General features: G+C 40.6%; 1 protein-coding gene across 2 annotated transcripts in view; it reads right to left on the reverse strand.

The window, feature by feature from the left end:
* Positions 1-1177: 1177 nt before the first annotated feature.
* CRLF2 (cytokine receptor like factor 2) overlaps positions 1178-15678 on the reverse strand; it is a 43259-nt gene continuing 28758 nt past the window's right edge. The window contains exons 3-11 of one of the 2 annotated variants that reach the window (XM_083610978.1): positions 15320-15367; positions 14333-14438; positions 12312-12475; positions 10923-11059; positions 9183-9336; positions 7747-7864; positions 4164-4248; positions 3255-3390; positions 1178-2497 (exon numbers count right to left, since the gene is read on the reverse strand). In XM_083610978.1, coding sequence (XP_083467104.1) covers positions 3262-3390; positions 4164-4248; positions 7747-7864; positions 9183-9336; positions 10923-11059; positions 12312-12475; positions 14333-14438; positions 15320-15367 — 941 coding nt within the window. In that variant the 3' untranslated portion in view covers positions 1178-2497; positions 3255-3261. The remainder of the gene's footprint in view (positions 2498-3254; positions 3391-4163; positions 4249-7746; positions 7865-9182; positions 9337-10922; positions 11060-12311; positions 12476-14332; positions 14439-15319; positions 15368-15678) is intronic. The other variant, XM_083610979.1, reaches the window with a different exon arrangement.

A 15678-nucleotide genomic window follows, 5' to 3' on the forward strand; every position in this document is an offset into this window, starting at 1 on the left:
TTTTGGTTACTATTCAATCTTATCATGGAGACCTGTTCACATGGAGACATCCACAGTAATACAGCTCCCTTCTTGTACATGGTACACAGACATTTGGCTTAAATTAAATATCCATTATAAATTGGATGCTGCCAACGTGTGCAATTCTAAAAGAAAGGTTCTCGTGTACGGTTTCTGATTTCACTTGGTAAACTAATGTGCGTGAGAAGTGTGAAGGACTCTCAGACAAAACAATGCAGGACTTTCTTTGCTGTTCATTTTTCCAAAATACCCGTAGGCGCTTGACCACATTATCAGAGCTAAAGCAATACAGCTAAACATCTGCTATTACTATTGTGTATTTTGCCTCTGAGCATGTGTGTGTGGTCTGATAAGTTGTAGACATGCAACATTATCTTTTTTTTTCTCTGGAGGCAAAGATTCTGTTACAAAGCTTCTGCCTACAGAGATCTGCTTAAAAGCCAAATTATTAACATATGGAAAAGCAAGAATGACACATAAGCCGATGCATAGAAAGAGCATCACTGCAATTCATACTCTGTTCTTACTGGAGACTGGATGTCCAGTGACCAAGTCAAGTCCTTAGAGACTACCATATAAACCTCTGAAATCACCACCATCTTGTACTTTATTACAGTCCATGCATTCAGTTGGCTTCATGATCATGCCCTCTACCATGTGCAACATCTGCTGATGGGACATTGAACAATGTAATTTTTCTGTGACGGCTGGTGAGCTTTGAACTTCTCTTCCTTTAGCAAACTGACAACCCAAACCTGATTATTTTCTAGAAGCTGAGGATCTAAACCAGAGGCCACAGGAGCTTAAGTCCAACAACATCTGAAGAGGCATAGGTTTGCTACCCCTGATCTAAACATGAACTGTCACTGAACCTGTAAAAGGGTTAAAAGAGTATTGGGAATAATCAATAATGAATTGAAAAAAGTTATAAAAACACAAAAATCCAGAGTCCTTTTTGTTGGGGATAATTCAGATGTAAATTCCTAGGTGTCAAAAAAGGTTATTTATGTATGCCACTACTGTGGCCTGTGTTTTGTTAGCCCCAAAATGGAAAACAAGTGAAGTTCCAACTAAAGAAGAATGGCAATTTAAGCTGATCGAATATGCGCAGCTTGCAGACTTAACATATAGAATATGAGAACAAGAACAACATACATTTAGAGAAGATTGGAAAATGTTTATTGAATATATAGGGGGAAATTGGGTACACTTGAAAATGTTGGCAGCATTAAGATAAATTCAATAGTGTAAATAGGTTTGATTGATGTAATAATAGAATACTGAATGGTTTAGTTTATGTAAAATATGCAGGGATTTATGATATGCAAAATGAACCATGGAAAGAGAAGAAGGGAAGGCATTGATATTTTAAGGATGTTTAAATGAGTATTCTAAATTGTAAAACAAAAAATAATAATAAAAACTATTAAAAATAAAAAATAAACATGAACTGCCTGTTCTCTAATGCCCTTCTCTGGGTAGACCTGTCTTCATAATTTATGTGCCCATGTGCTGAACATGTGAAGTACGCATCTGTGTGATCTGTAATGTGTAAGGGTGTGCTTGTGTGTACACACATTAATTTGGCGCAATGCAGAAAACTAACATGGATTCCTCACATTGTTAACTGGCCCCTCTGCCTCTTCTTGTTTATCCAGTTCCCAGATGAAAAGCCAGCTTGTGCAATGGACAGGCTAAAGTTCTACATGAGGGACAGTTCTATATTAGGGACCAGTTAGATCTCACAGTTTTCAAGGCAGAAGGGTGCGAAGGGAAGAGCTTTCTTGCATTCAGTGCAGTATAGGAGAAACAAAGAAGATCTCAGACCTCATTAGTATTGAGATGAATTTACAAGAGAAGAACTCAGAAATATACCAATCAGTCTACTCCAAAGCTCATTGAGGACTGGAATCAGTAACACAGGGATATGTTTTAGGCATGGCTGAATTTCTACACCCTGCGTAAACTTTACACTCCTCCTTGTAACTTGGTGCACCATATAGACATGTAGTATGTGACAGTCTTTGCATAATGGAGGCAGCTTTCTATTAACCAAAGAAGAGGATATGTGTGTTTCTTTATTTTGAAACAACAATGTGAGTCAAACAACAAAGACAGGCAATGGTTATGCATTGTCTCCCTGAGTTAGTATCATTGATTGGCCATTTCTTTTTATCATTTGTGATATGAGTATCATTCAACATCCTCTAGAATGGCTATTTACATATCATCTACCCAACTTACATGTTATCTACCACTTCATTTCTCACTGTTATTTAATATGCATTTGACACTCAGAAGTCTTCTTGGCCTAGGATCCACAGATGACACAGAGGACACGGTGGAGGGAGGATGGAGATAAGCGTGTGAGCAAAGTTTGGTGGTTGAAATCGCAAGAACGACCTGTTGATGTTGCCTTCAGTGGTTGTACAACAAGCATTGACACGTTGGACCCCTTCAGTATCTTCTTGATTGCCTACCATAATAACATCAGGGAGGGGGAGCATAGTGTTATGCATTTGTGGGAGGTAGGCTGTATACCTGAGCCCCCTTCCAATTCCTGGATCTGGCATGGATTCAATTCCTGGAATAACCAGGCTAGCTTCCTCATGATGTACTGGCCCCCTAAGTACAGACCATTAAGGTACACTTGGGTGCCTCCCACCTCCCACAACTGTCTGTTAGTTAGAAAGAAAAACAGTTAGAGATTGAACTATGTGAGCTTTAAGCTGGAAGCAAGGGCTGGGAAGCCAGAGAGACAGAGCCATGCCCGATCTCTGCTTGAGTCCAAGGTTGTGCAATGGGAGTAGAAAGACCCTCTTGAGGTGCTAATGCTATGAGTCCTTCCATTGTAGGTTCAGGTTGTACATATGTGTAAATAAACAATATCTCCTAAAGAAACAACTGCCTTCGGTTTTGAGGAAACAGAACCCCGAGTAAGCGCCTGGAACCCCTAGAGTCTCACAACATTTGGAGACTAGGGTGGCATGCAACAATATTGAGAAAACAATGATGCCCTGAATGTATTCTGTGCCCTAGTTCATACATTCAATCAGAGGAGGTGCCGAGACAGTACAGAGAAGGGGCACCATAAGCCCTCTCTACCATTGGACAAACGGTGACATTGTGAACGAGCCCTTCATACGAGCAGTCAACTGCATGTAAACCTGGGTCCTGAAGTTCTTTCTTCTCCTTTTTGAGGGAGAGAACTGTGCAGATTTCAAGAATGTTACCTCTGGCTTATACTTTGGCTCCCTGGAAATCTTTTCCTTCTTCCTCTTCAATTGCACATTCTTCTTCTTCATCATCATCATCATCATATTTTATCTTTGTTTGAACCAGCACATTTTCTGTCTTGCTAATCCATTCCTTTAAAAATGTGGATATCATCATTTGCTTAAGCAGAAATTCTTCCTACTAGATAAACTCAGCTGATGTAAAACCACCTTACAGTTCATTAACACAAGCCAGAGGGCTGACTACAATAGTCTGTAGTATTCATTATAGTTTCTTATAATATTATACTTTGTGCATTAAAATTCTACACCAGATGTCATTTTTTCTTCCTTTCAAGATGCGGTTTTCTATTTCAGTATTTGGGTACCAATGTCTTACCATTTTCCTATAACTTTTCTAACAACATTTAATTTTCCTAGTATGACTATGGGGTCTGTACTTAATTTATGTCCTGAAATCTTCTCAATTTTTATCACCTCAATCCAAAACATTTTTTTTACAACCTCTCTAAATATATCTAAAGTTTCTGTGGCTTTACACATTTGTAATGTTTACTTCTTTTTTGCAACTTATAAAGAGTAAGTACGAAATCTTGTAAAAAAATAAATTTTTAACTGCAACATCTGTAAAGTATTTTAGACTTCCTTGAAAAATATTGATCCAATGTTTTTTGGTAATTGCTTTATTAGGCTTAATAAAGATGTGAGTCCTTTGTTGCAGCAAGATAAAACCATGATTCTAGATTTGCTCTCAATAGTCACATACTCTCTGGGGTATTAAAAATCACTAAATGTGCAGCTGGGAACACAAGAATGCATGCATATTTCAGAGGGATCAAACTAAGTTTGAGAAAAAGAAAATCAGAATACAAGGGAAGGAAACCTGGAAAAAATATGGTGCTCTACCTGAAAGTTCCCATTATGATCGCTGAACAAATCAGAATATAGATGTTTGGGGTCTGGTACAGCAGGCACTAGGATCTTCCTAATTCTGTAAAAAAAAGGAAATAATTTAAATGATTACAATAAAAAACCATAAAAGAAAAAGAAAAGCTGTGTTCGAAAAGTAGACATTAAATATAGGATCTTCAGCATTTAAATAAAAGCAGAAACAGACATTTTATGCCCCAGATAATTTGAAGGGTCCTTAAAAACAAAGAAGGGAAAATAGTTTATTCTAAAAATTAATGGCACATATAGCAAATGGGATGGGGAATGGCACCTTTCAGCTGAAGTCAGCTTTAAGTCAGAGCCTAGTTCATTTAAAGGGATTTCATAGAACCAGGCATGCAACTTCCCTTACACTTAAAGTCAGGTTGGGGACAAACTTGGCCCAAAAGTTCAGGATTTCACTCTCCCTCATCATGACCAAGACAAATATTTTTGAAAGTGAACAGGATTTTGGACCCCACATATATGAATCCACCACAATCTGATCATATGGCTCCAACCCAAAGTCATCATACTCAGTAATATTTTCTTACTACTAAAGTGTCCATCTGTTATGATAAACAGAGTCTGTTGAGTTTCTCCAGAGCACAGAGAGAGCACTGATTCCTTGCCAAGGAAGAATGGACAGCTAAAAGTTACATGCAGTTCTAAAAAGAGGGGTTTTAGATACATGCACCCATAAAGGTAAAGGGACCCCTGACTATTAGGTTCAGGCCTGACCAGGGACCACTAGGGGTGCATCAGAAGATGGCTGACAACAACATCTCTCCGACCCACACGAGGTAAATTGGAGGCTGTGATGGGAGTAAATAGCCTCCCTACCCCCCCCCCCGGATTGTGGTGGGGGACTGCCCTTGCCTGCTGTGCCCTATACCACCCCCGAATTTGTGGGGATGGGGGCACTAGGCACAATGCCCTCCTGTGGGATTTCGGCGCTCCTGGACGCCGTCTCTGATCCGCACCACTAGCTGCAAGAACTTCAAAAGAAACAATTTAGATGAAGCCAATGCACATATTTCAAGGAAGAAGGGGGAGTAAAGACTGCTAACAGAAGAGATCTCTGATAAAACAAGACGAGTCGGAGGAACAAGTATAAATCATGAGAAGATACGCCAAGACTCGGTATGGCAAAGGGACTGATGGGGGAGGAGGGAAAAAACTTTCCTTTCTTTCCTTTATGTGATTAAACAAGAATCCCCCCCATAAGTCAGAAATGTCATTTTAAGGACTTAAGCTGTGGATTTAAGGCTGTGTGGAGATAAACTTTCGAACCAAAGCAGAAGAAGAGCGTGGAATGTATAAGGGCTTTGGAATGACGCAGTTAAAAATTCTGTCGCCATATTGGGAAGTTCTGTCGGAGGACTTAAGTCTGAGAGGAGAAATAGAGAAATAGAGCTGTTTTTATATTGTGGGTGAAACTCCTCAGTGGGACTTAAGAACGACAGTTCTGTAATTAATGATGGAAAGAGCGCTGTTATCTATGAAGGCGATGATATATGGAAGCCATCTCGATTTGAGGATTGGAAGAACGGAAAAATTCACACATGATTATTATTGGTGTTTATCAGCTTAAGGAGACTATCAGAAGAGATCAGAAAGAAAAAAGAGAAATTATATGAACAAGATGTGATGTGGAAACAGCAAGATAAGACTGGATAGAATTATGAACTTTGTTTGGACTGATTTGGACATTAACGCAGTGGCAAGAAGATGGTCAGAATCCCCCTTCGGATCTTGAAATATGGGTTCCCTCAACAAAATTCAAAATTCGGCTTTGTAATTCGGAACTTATGTGATGTGATTTGATTTGATTTGATTGGCCGGTTAATAAAAATTTTTTTTTTTAAAAAAAGGTTCAGTCCTGACCGACTCTGGGGTTGCGGCGCTCATCTCGCTTTATTGGCTGAGGGAGCCGGCGTACAGTTTCTGGGTCATGTGGCTAGCATGACTAAGCCACTTCTGGTGAACCAGAGCAGCACACAAAAATGCCGTTTACCTTCCCGCCAGAGCGGTACCTATTTATCTACTTGCACTTTGACATGTTTTCGAACTGCTAGGTTGGCAGGAGCAGGGACCGAGCAACAGGAGCTCACCCCGTCACGGGGATTCGAACTGCCGACCTTCTGATCGGCAAGCCCTAGGCTCTGTGGTTTAACCCACAGTGCCACCCGCGTCCCTATACACGCACCCATACAGCATGTTAAAAAGATGTGCAAGGGTGGTTACAATTAGGACTATAGTTAGCCACCTTAAGGCCTTTGAGCCAACTAGCTCAGTGTTATTCATACCGACTGTCAGTCACTCTCCAGGGTTCTGGATGGGAAGTCTCTCATACCTACCTGGAGATGCCAGGGATTGCTTGCCTCTCCCCCAACAGGAAACAGTGGCTCATGTTCTCCTGTCCTGTCCCCTTTATAAAGATCTAAGGAATGAAATCATTACCCCACTCTTACTTACAATCCCAGGCCGCCCATCTGAGGCCACATTGTTCTTTCTTTTATCAGATCAAAATGATCAGACAACAGCAAAGGTTGCTAGGTTTATCGAGGGTGCACTGAGATTAAGGGCCACTATCTGAACGATAATCTTGGTCATTTGATTGCCCTCTTTACCCATTGCTGTCTTTTTTATTTGTATATATTGCTTGTTTTATATTGCTATGGCCGTTGGCTAATGCAAATAAAGTTTATCTATCTATCTCTCCCCCAACACATGCAGCTGCAATGCCCCGACCAGCTGGCATGTGAAAGGACTCTAAGCACACACATCAGTATTCACACAAAGCCCCTTCACACATTGGCCAAAGTGTGGAGGCATGCCTTCTCCAACTATTGGTGGTGGGGCTAGCCAAGATGGTTTCGCGATGCTCCCCATGCATTCTTTTATGAGCCCAATCCTTAATTTTATCCAGGATGAGTGAAGGGAAGCCACTCCATATTCTGATTGGCTAAATGACTTTAAAAAAACTTCCTGTACCACCTTGTGACTATTATGTTACTTGTTGGCCAGAGGGCTTCCTTTGAATCTTCTCTAGCGTTCCACCCTTTGTCGACGCCCCTTTCTTTGCCTTCAGGCTCAGCTCCTGCCTATCCAATCTGTTCATTCTTACCTACACACAAAAAACTTCACACAGCTTCTCCGGTAAGGATTTACACAGTAAATCCTGAAGACATAGTTGGCCCCACTCTGACTCAGATCCCATGCATTCGTTCTCTACTATTCTCAAAATTATAAACCTGGAAGACCCACATCATGTACTGTATATAGCAAATTCCAAACATTCCATCCCATAATCTGTAATATGGGAGTAAAATTCCCTGGGGGGGGGGAGTAAACTCCTGCAGATCTATCTGCAACACCTTGATCATCCTCATCTCCACCAGCCAGGATCCAATGGATAGGTGCAGTTCATCCTTTCTCAAAATGCACACTGTACCCATTAGATTCCTGAAATGTGTAGGCCTTCCCGCCACAAATATTGTTCTGTCATTTTGATCATTTTGATCAAGGGTTTGTGAGTGCACAAAGCAGCATTTACCTTTCCCATCTGCAAACGCACCACAGAAGGGCAAATATTACCAGGATGCCAGCCATCACCAAAGTCAAAGGGATTATCGTAATTGATTCGGGTTCAGAGACATCTATATCACAGGAATCTTTGAAGAATCACAAAAAGAAAAAAAATTCAAAGTGTTTTCCAGTATATTTGAAAAAAGAAACATCAGATTCTTTAAAGCATATTTTGGCCAACGCTTTCTTTCGAAAAGCAATTATTAAAAAATGGAATAATATATACTATTAATCTTTAGGCCACCATTCTTTTAAGCTTCTACATTTCACAATAATGTGGAATTTTGTGTTGTCCACTGAAGTACCCTTCTGCTAGGATGAAAGAATACAAGAATACCGGTATGAGATTTTTCTGCTTTGTGAATAAAAATTAGCTCTTTATATTGTCATTTAGCTCTTTATATTGTCATTTATATAACTAACCTTCTTCGTTCCAACAGAAAGCGTGACTATACTGGAATAGGAAATATGGTGTCATGTACATGTGCTGATGCCTGCTAATGAATGCTTTTAAAGGAATATATTATAACAAAATGTTGTCTGGAGAGAATATCAACTGAAATTCATTTAAAGTCCTATGTCCAATTCTCTACTGTTTCCCAGTTGTGAAATGGGCCACTGGGGTGTCACTGAAAACAGGTCCCTGTGTTGACTAATCACCCTCAGTGCTGTAGCATTTGGAAATATGGCTTGGGACCTTTATGGGAGAACTCTGCTCAGTTTGGATCTTGACTTTTATAGTCGCTTACTGGGGTTGGTGGGGATTGTAGTTCCACAATATGTGATGAATCAAAGTTTTCCCCCAACTGCCCTAAAGCGTGCCCCACTTCCGACGCCCTTCCCCAAAACGCACCCTGAAATGGTAAGGTAGCAGTACAGTGGCATGGTTTCGCTGGAGTTGTCTGTGCAAAACCTCCCAGCCCCTAGAATACTGCAATGGCAACTTTCCAGTGGAGAACTACATTTCCCAGACTCCTCAGTGCCTGGAAAGAATCATTGAAGGGATTTTGTCATTGCCTTGTTATCACTGCTAATTTGGGAGTGGGGGGATTTGACAGCAGGGCAGGGGAGGGTTAGTTGTTGGTTCTTAAACAATTTAAAATCAAATAAAATAGTGGATTTGTTGTGTTATGGTGACAGAATGCGGGGTATAAATATAATAATAATAATAATAATAATAATAATAATAATAATAATAATAAACTTTAATTGTGCAAACCTAAAACTTATGTGCTTGAATCCATACTGCAGAAGAGTGGCAGTCTGGGGGCACCCTGTATATAAGACAGCATACCCTGAACACTAAATAAATGACAAGAAGTAGGTCTGCATGTTAGCATTATCTAGAAATAGAAGTTTCAGAAAGAGGATTTACAGTAGCAGTGCATTTTATTTTATTTTTACCTACAGAGCTGCCATTTTTCCAATGTGTTTCTGCTCCCCATTCACTGGAATAAGCAAACACACTGCAACTGTGATTCAGCCTGAATCGAAAGGAATAGCATTTCGCTGGATCAAATCCTTGGTCTTTAATCTCACAACATTCTTGGTCCCTAGACTGAACAGCAAGGGTATCAGTCATTAATAATTTTGTTCATTGTATATTTTCTAGGCTATTCTAACAGGCTTTTGGAATATTTTGGTTTTCAATAAAGACTGTCTTTCGGGGCCTAATATCAGTACTAGGAAAAGAGTTGTTTCTTCAGACTTTGGAACTCACTTGTAGCTTAATTGTTTGCACCACAATTCTAAACAATATATATTGAATCATAGACTACTGAGAGTTTTCTTTAAAATCCAATACAGTAGATCACTCGGAAGTTCCACATTTCTGTTTTTGAAGAACAAAGCATTAGGTTTTCATCTTACCTCCCTGTGTATCATATTTTGTCCTTTATTTCCCCCCTCATTTCTTATCCTATGCTTGTCTTGCACAGAGTAGACCCATTGAAATCAGTGGACATGACGAACTTAGTTTGATACAACCCTTAGTTCATTATTCTGCCAATGCTTTGAAAGAAAGAAGCTTGTACACCATGAGGAAGTAATCAACATATGAATTAGAACAATGAAGTAGCAACTCTGGGATTTCCCCAGCTTTCTTGCATATAAAGTCCCCAAGGAATTATCAGATCTTTAGTTGCCTAAACACAGCTACCCTTAAACACAGTTTGTGAAATTAAGTTCCACTCAGATAATTGGGACTGTGTGTCAAAATACACAGATGAAGGGGATGTGAGCAACAGTCCACTGGCAATCAATTTAGAGTACACTGTGATGTCACTGCATAACCGCCAACATTTCTCCAATGAGAATTTTTGTTATTTATACCCCACCCATCTGACTGGGTTGCCCCAGCCACTCTGGGTGGCTTCCAACAGATATAAAAACATAATAAAACATTAAACATTTAAAAACTTCCCTATACAGTGGCACCTCGGGTTAAGTACTTAATTCATTCCGGAGGTCCGTTCTTAACCTGAAACTGTTCTTAACCTGAATCACCACTTTAGCTATTGGGGCATCCTGCTGCCGCCGTGCTGCCGGAGCACGATTTCTGTTCTCATCCTGAAGCAAAGTTCTTAAGGTACTATTTCTGGGTTAGCGGAGTCTGTAACCTGAAGCCTCTGTAACCTGAAGCGTATGTAACCCGAGGTACCACTGTACAGGCCTGCCTTCAGATGTCTTCTAAAGGTTGTATCTCATTGGATCAGGAGTCACATAACTCCATACCCTCCAACATTTCTCCAGTGAAAATAGGGATGTCCAGGATCTAATCAGAAACCGTGATGGCTTCTGTAAGTCTGGGCCTGTCCCTGGAAAATAGGGAAAATTGGAGAGTCTATCCTTGCTCAGATAATTGTTTTCCCTGCATCCTGTGTCTTGCATAAGTTCCAAGCTGCACATGTGGGCCTCAGCGGTCCATTTGCAATTCTGGACATCTCAGCTTTGCCAGGCTTCAAGGCCTTCTTTCTTGCTGCTGGAAACCCAAGATGATGAGTTTCAAATTCATTGATTCAAGACTATGTTGATGTGGTGGAAAACTCCTAACAAAAAACACCCACATTTATTTCTGCACTGCAAAAGAAAAAGTCCCTTTCCAGGTTTCCATTCTGCAACGCAAAGCTGCACTTATCTACCCACCTGCCAATCTTTGTCAAGTTGGCTTTTGTACTGAAGTTCAAAGTGAAAACAATGTTCCTTGTCAACTCCCTTGCACTGCACAGTTACTTTGTCATCTGCCCATTGGAAAGTAACGTGTTCAGGTGGGTTGGGCTTCACTGGTGAAGATAAAATTAATACACTCAATTACACAGCCTAGCTACAAAATGTTTTAATTGAACACATTGGACTTGTTAGCATCTCATGATTGAAGCCTGCTCAAATAACAACAAAATACGAAATCACATAAGCTATCAGTCAACTAATAACTGCTACGGCATGTTGTTGCATGCTATATAAGGTTAAATATGTGGCGAGAACACTTTTAAATGCAGTCAGATAGCAAAAACTACTGCATACCGAGAATCAAATGCTGTTGTGTATGATAGTTATAAACTGATTCCTGGGGATTCCTGGGTTCTTTGAAAGCATGAAAGGCAGTCCCTCATTGAAAAGATGAGTGAGAGAACACAAGGTTCTTGGAAAGACACTTTGTCCCCATCATAGATTTTTTTTTTCCAATATGGTAGTCATATTTGTCACAGTGAAACTCCAAAGCATTCTGTGTTAACTGAGTGTGTGCCTTAGAACATTAATCAGAATCCTCTACAATACTGAATTCCCAGACAGAGATTGATGTGGAAAGGTAGAAACAGCAGAACAGCTCTCCGTACTATGAAAAACAAGGTACTACTGCATATAAATGGCATCAAAAATGGTAAAAAATTGAAATTAGGCAGCATTGGGGAAAGAAGGAGGAGGAGGAGGAGGAGGAGGAGAAGAAGAAGAAGAAGTAGTAAAGGACCCCTGGATGGTTAAGTCCAGTCAAAGGTGACTATGGGGTTGCGGCGCTCATCTCACTTTCACGCCAAGGGAGCCGGCGTTTGTCCACAGACAGCTTTCTGGATTATGTGGCCAGCATGACTAAACCACTTCTGGTACAACGGAACACCATGATGGAAGCCAGAGCACACAGAAATTCCAATTACCTTCCCACCACAGCAGTACCTATTTATTTACTTTCACTGGCATGCTTTCAAACTGCCAGGGTGGCAGGAGCTGAGACAGAGCATCGGGAGCTCACCCCATCACGGGGATTTGAACATCTGACCTTCTGATCGGCAAGCCCAAGAGGCTGTGATTTAGACCACAGCATCACCCATGTCCCATTAATAATAATAATAATAATAATAATAATAATAATAATAATAATAATAACAACAACAACAACAACAACAACACAGATATTTACTAAGCAGAATTTGAAGAAGTCAAACTGCTGTTGTTTCCCCTTTTTTTTCTTTTGTAATCCTAGTGAGGCACTGACACCTGAAAAGGTTACTGCCAGAGTGATAATAGTTGTTAACTTACACAAATTGCTGCTCTCTTGTTCATCAAAGTAAGCCTCCTCTGTCTGATTTGGATTCCTAATGTAAATGTGCAGATATTTCCCTTCAGTAGGAAACAGACACCCACTATTGTATCCTTGGTCATGCAAATATTCAATGCACTGCTTCTCTTCTTGTTCATCAAACCTGCAATTGAAATAATCATACTCAATAAGATGGCAAAAATCTTTTCCATTGATAAGCAGGATATTTGGAAATGCTTTAAAGGGGATAATCCTTGCCTAGCCCTCTGAACTCTAGAGGGGATTCCTGTCCTGCCAGGTCCTGTCCATGAAATATAAGATACTTATTTTATTTTATTTCAATAATAGAAGGCAGTAGTGTTTAGTTGGCCTCCTTTGAAACACTTTTTCCAAAAAGCAAGGCAATTGACAGGATTTGACAACTACAAGTCACGTGTTGTTCCTTTGGGATAGGGACAACAGGATTTTCAACTACTGGTTTTGACCATCTATTTAATTTCCACCACTTCAATATTAACAGCTTCACTCTATAGCAGTTTGCAGTTTTAAATAAATAAAGTTATTGTTTTGGATATTTACAATTCTGAGAGTTCAGCCAGCACAAAGATGCTTGTCTTCTATGGTAACAGGGCTCATCTGCCGCTAAGTTATCAAAAGACAGTGCTGACATCTAGAGCAAGAAGAGTGAATAGCAAGGTTACTGCAAGAAGTCTTGCCTGTTCCAAGATAGCCTTACTCTGCTGGTTCTGCAGCTTCAACGGGCAGCTTGCCAGAGAGCATGAAAAGCCCCACCAGCCAGGAGAGAGGGGTGTTGTGTGTGACATATTCCAGCAGCTCACCCATTTACTCTTGTACTTTTTGCACTGTCTGGAGGCTCTATATTCCACTCAGTGGCTTTAGATACCACCGAATATCCTTCTGGAGTGACTGTCTGAATTAGGGGTGGGTGGCACCATTTTGTGGTGGTTCCAGTCCGACTTGAATGGTCATTCCCAGAAGTTGCTGCTTGGGGAATGCTTTTCAGCCCCATGGAACCTTCAATGTGGGGTTCCGCAGGGCTCAATCTTATCCCCTACATTGTTTAACATCTACTGTACACGAAACCACTGGGTGGGGTTATCTGGAAGTTTGGAGTATGTTGTCAGCAGTATACTGATGACACTCAGCTCTATTTCTCCTTTACATCTGCAGGTGAGGCAGTGGAAGTGCTGGACCAGTGTCTTGCCTCAGTAATGGACTGAGAGCCAACAAACTGAAACTCAATCCAGATAAGATTGAGGCACTGTTAGTGGGTTGTTCCCTAGACTGGATGGGTGGGAGGTCGCCTGCTGGGGTTACACTTCCTCTCAAGGAACAGGTTCATAGCTTGGGGGTACTCCTGGGTCCTTTGCTGTTGCTCGAGGCTCAGGTGGCCTCAGTGGTCCAGAGTGCCTTCCAACTGCTTTGGCTGGTGGCCCAGTTATGCCCCTGTCTGGACAGGGATAGCCTAACTACTGTTGTCTATGCTCTGGTAACCTCAAGGTTCGATTACTGCAATGTGTTATACATAGGGCTGCCTCTGGAGACGGTTCGGAAGCTTCAGCTGGTGCAGAATTCAATGGCCTGGTTGCTCGCCGGAGCAAGATGGTTTGAGCATATTACACCAAGCCTCACATGTTACAAGAAAGTCCAGTGAAACCAACAGGCACATTTAGAATTGGCCATAGGTTGTAGGTTTTTAAAAGTGTTGAGGATACAGCTTTCTCCCAACAACCAAACAGAAAAGCTATTTGTGGCCTCCAGACAATATGGAATGGACAGTGAATATGTGCAATAAGAAGGAAGCCAGATCAATGTTCTCACCAGCTTGAGTTCAGAATATAAATATAAGATCTTACCAATCTCATGCTTTAGTTCCTTTGGATAAAAGGAAGTGAAAGAAAAGGGAAAAGGGGGGAGGTGCATTTATAGACCAATTTGTTTGAAAATTCCCAGCATTCAAACCTAGAAATCCAAAGAAAGTCTGTTTGCCAGTACTTACTTATAAGACATCGTCATGTTCCTGCCTGGAAAATTTTTTTTTGCATGCCATGAAATCTCCATCCTCTTACCATTGACATTCTGTATTTCGTATTCTGGGCAACCATCTAGCAAAGATGAAAGGGTGTAATTGTTTAAAATAATCTGCAAAATAAACGGCTATCAGTCTCATCCAAGTTAGATCTTCTAAATATACATGTTTCTGCTGCACCTCTTAGTACTAAAAAGGAGAAACTTTGGGCTTGGATTTATCGTATAAGGCTAGAAAATAACCAAGCAAGCTTAAGTGCATATACTGGACAACTTGCTTACATTAGACCACCCAGAAAAGGGTCAAGTACTTCACTAGGTATAGTAATTACCATTTGCCAAAAGCTCTTTGCGTTATTTCATTCCCACCACAGCAGAAAAGGCCAGTATGGTGTAGTGGTTAAGAGCGGTAGACTCATAATCTGGGGAACAGGGTTCGATTCCCCGCTCCTCCACATACAGCTGCTGGGTGACCTTGGGCCAGTCACACTTCTCTGAAGTCTCTCAGCCCCACTCACCTCAGAGAGTGTTTGTTGTGGGGAGGAAGGGAAAGGAGATTGTTAGCCGCTTTGAGACTCCGTAGGGTAGTGATAAAGCAGGATATCAAATCCAAACTCTTCTTCTTCTTCTTCCTATTTGGCACTGCACTTTCCATGCTCCTCTTTCTCTAGCCTTGAGGGACTTCCAAGGTATTTAGTGCCATTGATGTAACATTTTCATACAATATTATTTGACAGCTCAAGGTTGATATTGCTTAATACAATAAGAAAGTCCAAGCATCTTCTGCTGCGAGATTATTTCTCCCTGTCCCTGCTAGAATGAATGCTCAGGTCCAAATGCGAGCTGTCCTAAAATGGCAACACCAAAGAGAAGCCTATTCTGCTGAAGCATGAGATTAAGAGGAGGGTTTCTAGGTTGTGTGTGAATATATTTGAGAGCTCTGTTTTTGTATCATTACCTGCTAAGATGTCTTCAGAACCATTAAATTGATTGATGGGGTATAGACCTTGAAAACAAAGCGAATAATAAGACTGAATGTGAAAGGAAGATTGGCAAAAAATCCCACACTGCAGATGAAAAGCATGAAAAAAAAAATCCATGTAATTTTGTACAGTATTAACTAGCAGATCATTATTTACCATCATAATCGTGATTTTTAAATGGTAGGTTGTTGTTTTTCTCTAGAATTCATGTAAAAGAAAAAAGAATAACCAGACCATGGATGTAACATTAAATTACATTTATTGAACTACTTCCAGAAAACAAAAGACACAAATTCCTATGGCTTTTAGTTATAAGTAATGCTGCTTAGAATTT

The sequence above is a fragment of the Podarcis filfolensis genome (assembly GCF_964270895.1).
Source record: "Podarcis filfolensis genome assembly, chromosome: 4".
Taxonomy (NCBI): domain Eukaryota; kingdom Metazoa; phylum Chordata; class Lepidosauria; order Squamata; family Lacertidae; genus Podarcis; species Podarcis filfolensis.